Here is a 12209-nt window from a genome sequence, read left to right on the forward strand (position 1 = left end):
TTTAAGCATTTTTCAGAAAAAAAAAAAAAAAACTGAAATGATAGAACATGACGTTAGAACTGTTAGTAACCTATATATGAGTGCAGATATTTGTTGGGTTTATGATGCTACGTGCATGCAGGTCAAGATTTTAATATGTGGTATCAACTTTTCTTTTGTTGAAAAATATTATCACTTTAGACAAGAAAAAATTCTTGTAACAATTTCTCATAGGATTTTATATTTTTCTTTCACTACATAGCTTCAGCAATATTGTTATAAGCAGCGAGGTTAATGCTCCATAACAGGCTTTACAAGCCTAAAGAACCTCAAATAACAGTTACTAGTTTCAAAAAGCCTAAAGAACCTCAAATAGTAATGTTAGGTCGTATTCTGCTGCTAGTTTTTTTTTGTATAATCACGTTCTGGTGGTACTTGAGTAGTGCCAACTGTTGCGTTGTAGTTTGAGGGGCATCATTTTTCTCGGTGTACCTGGTTAACTTTCCGTTGACTACACAAAGAAAAAGGATCAATTACAGACATGTTTGTCAGAAGTCAAGAAAGGCTATGCAATTTCAATCTAATTCCAGTCAGTTCATTCCAAAAATGTCTTGCAACGGTTGCTAATTAGGCCATGAGTCCTAGAAGAAAATTCACTGACATTCTCTTCGAACTCCATCCTACTTATTCGTTCATATTAGTAGTCGTATTATTACTCTTATAGTTTCTTGTCCTTCCATTTCTGCTACTTACTGTTGTTTCTTATATCTCGATTATCGTATTGATTTGTAATAGCTACTGCCTTTTTTCATACTGTCTATCATGCTTTTATAGTATTTTGCCATGATGTTTTATACTGCTTTGAGTTGCTTGTTCTTGTGCTGAGGGTCTACCGGAAACAGCCTCTCTACCTCCCAAGGTAGAAGAGGTAAGGTCTGCGTACACTCTACCCTCCCCAGACCCCACTTTGTGGGATTACACTGGGTATGTTGTTGTATTCTCTTCGAACTCCACTAATATTCTTGTTACATTTGGGAACGCCATAAGTAGAACGCTGTCTTACTCTACGCCAATGCTTTGGATGATGCCCTTCTATCTCTCATCTTTGACATCCCCTTATAGGTTTGTTTAAAACCTGGACCTCATGGTGATGAAAAGCACACCTTAGTGTCTTGGTTGTGCCTAAGGGGTGAAGTGCTTGACATGTCATCTTGGTTTATCAAGGCAGACTGCTTTAGATCTGCAATTACGTAGAAACTTCTTCACAACGTCTCTTTATCTTCATTTTATTGATTTTTAAGCCTTGGTGTAGTTCTTAAGCTTACTGTCAGTCGAAGCCCATATCACCTTTTTACTTATTCCTTCCCTTTCTGCTTTGTTTTTTTTTCCCCTGGGTAATATCAGGTTGATATATGGGAAGAGAGAAAAGTTTTTGGATCCAGGGGTCAGAATCTTAAAGACGAAGTGTTGGGCAAAGGTCCGGCTCCGTCAGTAAGCAACCTGAAGAGCTCAAATCCTATCAAAGTTGTGAAGAAGGATGCTCACTCAGTAAGGATTGTGAGTATCAGCCTAAAATCTTCTGTTCAATATTCACGCTGGGTTTGTTATCATGGTTGTTGTACAGGTAATCTGAATATTTTGTTAATTTCAACATCAGAAATTGGCTGTTGGCTGTACTCCAGAGAAAATTGTAACAGCATTCCAACTAGTTCATGATGAAAATGTGAATGAGGAAGATGCTTTGAACAAGTGTAAAGATGCAGTTTTTCGCGTTGGGGAAATGGAGAGTGATATTGAAAACCTTTCCTCCCAAGGTAAATTAGTAATTGGCTGCTGGAATGAAGTAACTCAAAGTGAAGAATACCTCAATCTTCTCTCTCTCTTAAATTGATGTTGCATATCCATTTTGTGTCATTGTTTAGTTATAGTGGAGATATCTCTTGCATTCCTGGCACAAGATTTCAAGTTAACTGTTGTTGTAAGTGGAGTATTTGCTCTGTATGCCAGCTATATGATGGTTTATCTTTTGGTAGAAATTTCCGGTGAAAAGATGATTTAAACCCAAGTGTGTGACGTAGTGGTCAATGAAGTGGGAGGAGAGCTATCAGGTCTCTAGGTGGAGGCAAAAACACTAGGTGATTTCTTCCCATTTGCTTAAGCCTTGGTGGCCAGAATTACTCCGTGCCTGTGCATGTGGGAGGTAGCAGGTACCTAGTGGGAATAGTTGAGTTGCGCGCAAGCTGGCCCGGACACTAGCAGCTCTTGCCTAGAAGTTCATGGCCAACAACCTTTTGCTCTTTGAAGTAATCAATGCGTACGAGTGTTGCAAGTTGTTATCTATCTTTTGGAGAATCACATTCCTGGTTTTTGGTTAGCAGGAACATGGAGTCACATCTCCCTTAAGCTAGCATGTGGCAAGTGAATGTTAGACGTCATAAGATCCGAGAAAGTTGGATCTTGAGCACTTCCACTTTTTAAATCTGAAAATTGTGTATGTCTAGTGCACATACCTTTGTATTATCGGTTTGTTTCAGCGAGTGACGGCCTGGAACTTTTAACCTACACTATTTATTATTAGCTAAACTGAACATGCTAGCTATTAAGAGCGTTCTCTGTCTTTAGTGATAAGTAGAATTTTTTTCATTTAAAAAGGACCCGTGGGCAGTAAAAGTGATACAGTCAAACCTCTCTACAGTGACATCATTTGTCCGGATATTTTTTGGCTGTTATAGTGAAACGTTGTAGAGAACACATAATTTAACATAACATGAAACAGTTCCCAAGAAAATAACTTGGCTGTTATAGTGAAATGTTGTTATAGAGGATGACTGTTATAGAGAGGTTTGACTGTAAGAGGAGAATATTCTTGCCTATCGTGACTAACTTTAATGTAATCCTATGATATCTAACTCATGATTCAAGGTCATCAAGATAGGCGAACACATCAGCGTCAGGGCTTTGATTCAAAGATAGTATAGTACGATATATGTGGTGGGCACATGTCATGAGTTAGGGAATCAAATTTGGTTTATAAGTGGAGAAGGGTAGAAGAACGGGCTTATTACCCATCGAGTTTTGAAACTGGGAAAAAATAATTCTCGATTATAAAGAGAAAAAGATATGCAAAGGCACCAAAGGCCATTAACTTTCAGAGAGATGATCTTCAATTGGTTGCCTTACCTTTTCATATGTCATCTATTCTGCTTTTGGAGCACAACTGCATGGATAAGATTGTCCAGTAACCAGGCTAACTGCCAATACTGATATCATGGGTAATGTTATATTTGGTACTGTAGGATCATATTTAAAGAACTTTGACAGAACAAATCCTTGCAAATCCCAGCGGGATGCCCACAAAGGAAAAGACCACAATGGAAAGGAATTCTAGATGCTTTGAGAACACCAGCAACACTTTGCAGATGATCAAACTTAACTGTATTAAGCTCTTTTGTTTTTGGTGTAACCAGATCTACCCAGAGGATAGTATATCTATCCTAGACACATTAGGTTCCCGTTAGAAATGTAGACTGCTTTTGTTCTCTTTTGCTCACTTGTAAGTATGGTTTCAGTACAACCTATGTACTGTTTTGTGTTTAATACATACAAGTGTTACCTTCTCAAAGGAAAAAAAAACAAAAAAAAAAAACAAAGAGAGAAAGGAAAAGACCACAGTCTCTAAGTGAAAAATGACGTATGCTCAACTTTGTGAATTTTGAAATGGAAATTGACACCTTTGATCAGGGGTAGGCTAGATTATATTTTAGCAGCAAAGTTAAAAATTGTTGAATGGTAAATTAAAGGATTGGATTGGAGAACTATGACACTGGATCAAGGTTTACAGATAGATAAGATACTAGAACAGAGAAGTCTTTTTTTTTTTTTTTGAAACTGAAAGTAGTAAAGAAGTGTAACCAAAGCAGGAAATACAACAGAACAGAGAAATCTTTTTTGAGGTAAAGGTAACTTGTAGTCATATCAAAACTCAACACCCATGAGGTGCTGATGAAGAGGCTTTACAAACACAAAAAAGGAGTAAAGGGATACATCTGGATAATTACAATCGCACACTTCGCCTATAAAATCTATGAAATTTCCTATTTCCCTATTAAATCCTGTTTACACCCAAAATAAAAAGGCTGAGGCAATTCATCTTGACTTTCTGATGGGATTGCTTCTATCTTCAAAATATCTTGAGTTTCTCTCCTTCCAAATTGTCCATCATTTGCAGGCTGGGATGATCTGCCACGGGTCTTCATCTGCCTCTCTTCTCCCAGTTTCCTGCCAGTTGCACAAAAGTTCAACAGTAGTTCTAGGCAACACCCAATTCACTCCTAAGATACAAAAGAACATGTGCTGCAGATTTGCAGTTTTCTTGCAGTGTAAGAACAAATGCTCATTGTTCTCCATATCCTGCCTCAAAGTAGAAATCTTGAGCAAATCTGGAGACCTCTTCTTTAGGCAAGCCTTCTTTGTGACCAACCAAACAGAACATGAAACCTTAAGTGGAATTGTAGTTTCCAAATAAGCTTCCAAGGCCATAGCACTGTCAATGAATCAAAAATATTCTTATTTTAGTACAGTGACTTAACAGTGAAAACCCCCCTACTACACAACTTCCAGACTAGTTTGTCTGGTACATTGGAAGTGCTTGTAACTGTAGCCAAAACCTGAAACATACTTGTGACTGCCAATTTCCCATTCATTTAAACCCTCTGAATTCATACCCCATCCTTGATCATTCCAGGCCGGGCTATTCTAGCATCCTTTTGAAGTCTAATAGGATATAAATCAGGGAAGAGAGTTTTTAGGTTGTTTTGGCCAATCCAATGATCTTCCCAAAGGGAAGTTTTTACACCATCCCCGACCTTTATATACATGTTGACACTGCAATCAGACTTCAGGCCACAACCTTCTAATGTTTTTCCAAACACTGCATCCATAGGTGGTCTTCACATCTTTTGTTACATTAAACCATACTACTGAGTGATGAATCTCTTCCAATGGGCCATATACTTGGTAGAAAACTTCTAGATCCACTTTTGAAGTAGGCTATGATTGTGAATTCTGAGATTCTTGATTCTCAAACTACCCTGCTTTTTACTTAGTGTCAGGGTATTCCATCTCACCAGATTGTAATTCTCTTTTCTTTGTTGCCTTGACGAAGGAAGTCCCTTCTCAATTTGTTAATCTTTTTCTCCATAACACTAGGAATGGGAAACAGAGACATCATCTAGGTGGGAAGAGCATTACTGAATTAATCAGTGTCATTCTACCCCCCTGAGACAAAAATAGAGGAATTTGAAATAAGGGTGTTTTCAGTTGTTTCTAATTTGCTATCATACTTGAATAAATAATTTTTCTCAAAGAAAATACTTACTCATTTCGTGAGATTGTGATTTGAGTATTGCCATTATCATGTAAGTCATTGTACAAACATATCATGTATTACTCAAAACATGTTAATTTGGATATAACTTCAACCAAATATGTTGTTTGGATTAAAGGTGCTTTGGAGCTAGTTGCTTAATTGCATTGTTAATCCATTTTAAAAAGTTATTAGCAACAAAAATTTGACGAAAGCTGGATTTAAAGGTGGACTATAGCGTTGTGAATAAACAAGAAGCGGGTTGTCTTTTGTGAAGATTTATAGATGAGCTCTGCTGTGATGAGACTCAGAACTTTTGAAAGTTTGATACCTTGATGAAACTTACTGTTGACCCTGAGCAGTTACCTGAACAGTCATATAAGGGGAAAAAAAAAAAAGATGAACTCGAAGAATCCGTTTATACTGGCACGGCATATTCATGAACTCCATCGCTGGCAGTATTTTGTCTTTCTTGCTATCACTTATTGCTACTTTTGAACTAGAAGTTCTTCTTGAACTAAGTAATTGTTCCTTTCAAAACTTCTGATATTGTGTTTTCTACTGACTGTTGCTCAGGAAATCTCGAGGGTTCTGAATTGATGGATAAGATGCAAGAGCAGGAAAGCGTACTTCAGCAATGCATCAGCGACCTTGAGAATGCTGAATCATTGAGAGTTACCTTGATTTCTCAGCTGAAAGATGCACTTCAAGATCAAGTACAGTATTTCCCTTTATCTCCCACCTAATCCCCAACCCCCACCCCCCCAAACAAGAAAAGAAATAAAATCTAACACCATCCTATAACTCCTATCACTAGGATTCTCAGAATCCTTTCTAGACCTTCTATCATTTACCTTATATTTGATCAGGTGTATATAGCAGAGAAGAGTTGCACAAAAATTACATGACTCTGTTTCACCTCTCCTGTTGGTCACTAACCAAGTTCAGTGCCTTTATTTTTCTATGTTCACATTTCTATCTTAACACTGATGTCAACCGTAACGATTTTTTTCAGGAATCTAAGCTAGAGTTATTACGCAGTGGGCTGCAGGTAGACTCAATCCAATCTTTTATTGCGCATATCTCTTTATATTTTACCCACTCACTCGTACAGGGAAACAGAAAATTAGGAAGAGATGTGCAAAGAAACCACAGGTGCACGGAGAATTGATTTGTGTGATCCCTCAATACGTTTACAGACTTTAATTGCATTAATCAGTTGTTGAAATTATCTTACATGTAGTATACTTGAGTGTTGAGCAAATTTGTTTGTTTGCTTTGAGTTGAAGAACAGACAGATATAGAGCAGTTTTTGGGCTCATCCAATGATGATGTCTGAAATTATCGAGGGAAGTTAAGTTTGAGAAGAGGCAAGGTGCTGAGACTTGTTTATTATGCTTTGCAAGCAGTCAAATGGACGCATTATACCTTTAGATTCTTATTTAGTGTGCATGGTTTTCCTTTAGATTTCATAGGTTTCCCAATTTCCAGTACTAGGGCCAAATTGTGCATATCATAATTCCTACTGTATGCAAAACAATCCGAGGAAGGTGGTTATGTATGTTTAAGAGTCTATGTGGTTTTTAATAATTTGTAGCTGCTGTATCAATTACTTCATCTAAAAATAATAATTTGTAGCTGCTGTAAATGGGTAATACTAATCTTTTTCCTTTTTTATGTTCTTTTTACCTTTTGATTCATTATTACGTTTCTTTTATGTAATTTTGGGAGCGGAGACTGCTGCTACAGTTGGTCTTGTGTAGTGTGTCTTTGGTGACTAACATAGGCTGCTGGGTTGGGAGTACAGCAACCTAAACTGTGGTTCCTTTCAGTTATTAAGATGTTCTGGAGTTATGGAAGAAGGTTGAGAGGTTTGTCTTTCTCGTTTGATGGGTATCTGAGGGTAGGAATAGCATCCACCAGACCTTTATTTTGCAAAGTTTTGTTTTCGGGCGTGGAAATTTGATGTTGATAGGAAAAAGCATCGCTTGAGGGTTTTTTGAGTGGCCATGATTTAAGAGAAGGCAAGCATGGCGGGACGGCCTGAAGCTTCACATTGACACTGGAAGAGGTGTCTTGTCGGGGTGAAGTTGGGACTTGAAAGGGATAAGAGTAAATGAGCTGTCCAAGGTGTAGCAGAAGTTAACTTTTTCTAGTTTGAGTTGTCTGAGGTGTAGGAGATGGCTTTTCCATTTATGAATATTAATTGGAAGGAGGTTGAAGAACTGAGCCCCTCATATTGAGGGGTGACTACTAGTTACGACTCACTAGTCACTCATCCAGAACTGTAACTTGTGAACAGAAAACTTTCCAAAATTTTGCTGGTTAGAACGCCATGTACAAAAGCTTCCAAATGGGCTAAGGCGAGTAAGCATTGATTTACAGGTGCATCTTCCTTTGGAATGATCCAAAAGAAAAATGGGTCAATGAGACTGTGAGCCGATAAGCATTTATTTCTCAGCAAGATTGGCCTTAGGTGGACTATGCCATAGTCCACAGTTGACCTTCTGAGGTGTTGGCACAATCAGGGCAGTAATGTAAGACGGAAGAACTGGTGGAACATGATCCCAGCTTGTATCTAGTGGACAATTTGGAAGGAAAAGAAATAGGTCCTTCAGCTCACCGAGACATGACCCTTGATAGGAGGGTGTGGAGGTCAAGAATTAGGGTAGAATGCTAGTAGGTAGTCGGGCGCATTTCTTTTCTATTCCCGGAGTATTAGTATTATTCTTGTATTCTTGTATTTTCGCATTCTTAGATTTCTATTACTAAATGTTTCTTTAGGCTTGATTATTATATTCTTAAATTTTTTTAGATTATTATCTTGCTATTGTTTATGAGGGAAACAGCCTCCCTACCTAAGGTAGGGGTAAGGTCTACGTACAATCTACCCTCCCCAGACCCCACGTTGTGGGACTCACTGGGTATGTTGTTGTTGTATTGTTTATGAGGAAGCCAAGACTAGGGTAAGGACAGTAAAAGGAGACTCAGAGCACTTCTCAATTGTGATGGGATTACATCAAGGATCAGCTCTTAGTCCGTTTTTATTTGTCTTGGTGATGGATGGATTGACGCGGCAAATTCAAGGTGAGGTGCCATGGTGTATGCTTTTCGCGGATGACATAGTCCTGATCGACGAGACTCGTAGCGGAGTTAACGCTAAGCTGGAGGGTTGGAGACAGACTTTGGAGTCTAAAGGGTTCAGGCTGAGTAGGACCAAGATAGAGTACTTGGAGTGCAGGTTCAGTGAAGCACCTCAGGAGGCTGGCGTGGAAGTGAGGCTTGGTACCCAGGTCATCCAGAACAAAAGTAGTTTCAAGTATCTTGGGTCTATTATACAAGGCAGCGGGGAGATTGACGATGATGTCACACATCGTATTGGGGCAGGGTGGATGAAATGGAGGCTCGCTTCCGGAGTGCTATGTGATAAGAAGGTGCCACCACAATTCAAGGGCAAGTTCTACAAAGTGGTGGTTAGACCGATTATGTTGTTTGGGGCGGTGTGTTGGCCAGTTAAGATTTCTCACGTTCAAAAGATGAAAGTTGCCGAGATGAGAATGTTGAGATGGATGTGTGGGCACACCAGGAGTGACAGGATTAGGAATGAGGCTATCCGAGACAAGGTGGGAGTGGCTTCGGTGGAAGACAAGATGCGAGAAGCAAGACTGAGATGGTTTGGGCATGTGAAGAGGAGAGACACAGAGGCCCCAGTGCGGAGGTGTGAGAGGTTGGCCATGGATGGTTTCAGAAGAGGTAGGGGTAGGCCGAAGAAGTATTGGGGAGAGGTGATTAGACAAGACATGGCGCAGTTATAGCTTACCGAGGACATGACCTTAGATAGGAGGGTATGGAAGACTTCGATTAGGGTAGAAGGCTAGTAGATAGTATCGTTTATCCTTTCATATTAGTAGTCGCATTATCGCGATATAAGTTCTTGTGCTTTGGTTTCTGCTACTATCTGTTATTTCCTGTACTTAGATTATCTTATTTTATCTGTGATAGTTACTGCCCCTTTGCAAACTGCTTCATCATGGCTTAGTCGCTTTCGTTATTTTCATTTCCATATCGCTTTGAATTTCTTAGCCTTTGCTTTCTATTGAGCCGAGGGTCTTTCGGAAACAGCCGTCCTACCTTGGTAGGAGTAAGGTTTGCGTACACTTTACCGTCCCCAGACCCCACGTTGTGGGACTTCACTGGGTTGTTGTTGTTATATTGTTTATGTTTGTTGCTACTGCCTTCCTGTTGCATCTTTCTTTGGGCCGAGGTTTTGTCGGAAACAGCCTCTCTACCTTCTCAAGGTAGGGGTAAGGCCTGCTTACACTATACCCTCCCCAGACCCCACTTCGTGAGATCTCACTGGGTTGTTGTTGTTGTGTTTTGAAGATAGGTGCAATTCAATTCAGAGGATAAAGATGAATTGCATGATGCTTTTGCACTTTTGGAGTAAAGAAATTTATGTGCATAATGATGAATCCACACTAGACATTATAGAGCCCGTTTGGATTGGCTTATAAGGTGCTTATAAGTTGCTTATAAGCTGTTTTCAGCTTTTTTGAGTGTTTGGCTGGCCAGCTTAAAGTCATTTTGTGCTTAAAGTAAGCTCAAAAAAATAATTAGGCTCATTTGACTTAGCTTATCTAAAACAGCTTATAAGCTGAAAACAGCTTATAAGCCAAAAAAAATAAGTTAGACTACCCCAACTTATTTTTTTTTAGCTTATAAGCTGTTTGCAGCTTATAGGCATAAGCCCATCCAAACAGGCTCATAGAGTCCTTCTAAGAAGAACAAGGGCATGTCTGCACTTTTTGGAATCTGTAATTGGCTCCCAGCACAGCCTTTGTGCTGATAATTAATACAATTATTACCTTTCTTAACAATAACGAATAAAGACTTTTGAAGCCATAATTAATTACATTGATTAAAAGTGTGCTTTGTCTAGCAGTTTAAGTTCTTAGATTAGATGGTCATGCTATCCAAAATAGTATTAGAGCTAGCAGCAGAGGTCTTAGAGTTTTAATTCTGATTGCCTCGCATTATTAAAATGAATTTTCAAGTCTTGGCCCTAGAAAATAAGCCAGGCCTGCATGTGAGGTAGTCAGACTATTCAACATGAGACATATTAAGCTTCTTTGACTAAAAATAAATCCAAAAAACAAACAGAATAAGAATAATTCTTCAATAATCTCAATTGCACTACATGATTAGTCACTTTTTCTTTTGCCATTACATTGCGTTCCAGTTTTCAGAACTCATGTTTGTGATTGCTATTTCCCTCTCTTTCCACCGTAAGGTTTTCTGTATCCCTTGGATCACTGTCTTTTTTCCTACTACTCTCATTTCTCACGACTTCATCTTCTTAGCTGCATTAAGTTTCTAAAATATTCAAACATCTCTTTGTTTCTGCTTTTCTGAATCTGATATTCTCCCAAACCCTTTCATCATGTCCAGAATCCTGACCAGCTGTATTGCATGCATTAGTTGTGTTGGCTTTGCCATGTTTATTGGTTCTCTGGTTGCTCTTGTAAATTGTATGTATCCCATGGCAACATAGGCCTAACAACAGAGTCTCTCAAAATTTCACCCATTCAACCTTTTCCAATTAATCTCAACCAATGTTTTCAAAAGTCAGCTTCGTCGCTTAAAGTAATTGAATGGTAATGGAAGAGTTATTAAAATACACTTAAATTAAGATTGATGGATACTATTATTAATTAAATTATATTAAATAATTTTAAAACGCTCCAACTTGATGTTATACAAATGTGCATTGTAAGGAGGGGAGTACTCTAGTTAAGCTAGATGACTCTCACCATTAATGTAAATCCAATATTTGGTTGAGTGAATTAGGAAAAAATCTCCATACAAGTAATGCAGCGTTTGGATGGCCATGTAAGAAGAAATAATCAGTGCATAACTTTATATAACACTTGATTAACAAAAGTAAATAATAGTTGCGTTAAGCTTTAGTAGAATGTATGTACTATTTTATGCTGGAGTAGAATGCGGAATAAGAATGCTCGATCACTTCATGAGCTTTGGATTATTATAGGGCATTGGCTGCTAATTTAGTAACTTAAGTTGCAATTCGACGTTGTAAGTGCATTCACGTAAATTAAGCAACTTTTGTGTTATCTTTAAACTACGCTCTTCATTTTGCAAAGCATGTGCTTCACTTCTCACTTAAAACCCTATCAGTCCTGTATCTTATTGTGAATTTCGGTTTTAAATAACATTGTTCTACCCCCATTTTTCTTCCAGAACAAATTGTCTCTTGAACAAATGCTTACCCTGCAATTTCATTATTAAAAAAAAAAAATGTTTACCTTGCAATAGTATTTTTTTTTCCTGTTTGTCATTTTGTGTGACTAGATGTGGACAACTATTTGTTTTTGAAGATGACTGACTTCATTATCGGGTTTGTCGTTATGTGTGACTAGATGTAGACAAAATTTGCAAGATGCCTCAACTTATTCAGGGAATGTGTGTCCCGTGGCTCGGTCCAGTCGTAAGAGTGCAGCACGGGATGTATGGGTTAGGCGTAAGTCACGGGTTCGAACCTTGCCGCAAATAAGAACTTGGTATTTAAGTGGAGAAAGGTAGACGGGTGGGCCCATTATCCACCGAGTTTCAGACCTTGTGCCATTGGCCCTTGGATTTTCTCGGTTATCAAAAAAAAAAAAAAAACTAACTTCACTTGATGAGATAACTAAGATTCTTCCGACCTTGTTTTGGACATTTTCCAGCACGTCTCTTTAATTTAGGTCCCCGTTTATGCTTTTAAAATTTGGTTTGTGTCCCTAATAAGAGTGACGAGAGGAATCAAAAACAATGTCCTGAACCTGTCAAATAGGGTGAGGGCCTGAGG

General features: G+C 38.5%; 1 protein-coding gene and 1 non-coding gene across 7 annotated transcripts in view; both read left to right on the plus strand.

Moving 5' to 3' along the window:
* The window catches only part of LOC132614101 (uncharacterized), a 28367-nt gene that overhangs the window by 14034 nt on the left and 2124 nt on the right, over positions 1-12209 (plus strand). For all 6 annotated transcript variants that reach the window (XM_060328461.1, XM_060328458.1, XM_060328459.1 and 3 more), the window contains 4 exons: positions 1384-1536; positions 1637-1793; positions 5921-6060; positions 6360-6395. In XM_060328461.1, the coding sequence (XP_060184444.1) occupies positions 1384-1536; positions 1637-1793; positions 5921-6060; positions 6360-6395 (486 nt within the window). The remainder of the gene's footprint in view (positions 1-1383; positions 1537-1636; positions 1794-5920; positions 6061-6359; positions 6396-12209) is intronic.
* Positions 5637-5718, plus strand: LOC132616413 (small nucleolar RNA snoR128). The gene has a single exon (XR_009573194.1). It is a non-coding gene; the product is annotated as a small nucleolar RNA snoR128 (small nucleolar RNA).

This window comes from Lycium barbarum, chromosome 10 (assembly GCF_019175385.1).
Source record: "Lycium barbarum isolate Lr01 chromosome 10, ASM1917538v2, whole genome shotgun sequence".
In the NCBI taxonomy this organism is placed as follows: Eukaryota; Viridiplantae; Streptophyta; class Magnoliopsida; order Solanales; family Solanaceae; genus Lycium; species Lycium barbarum.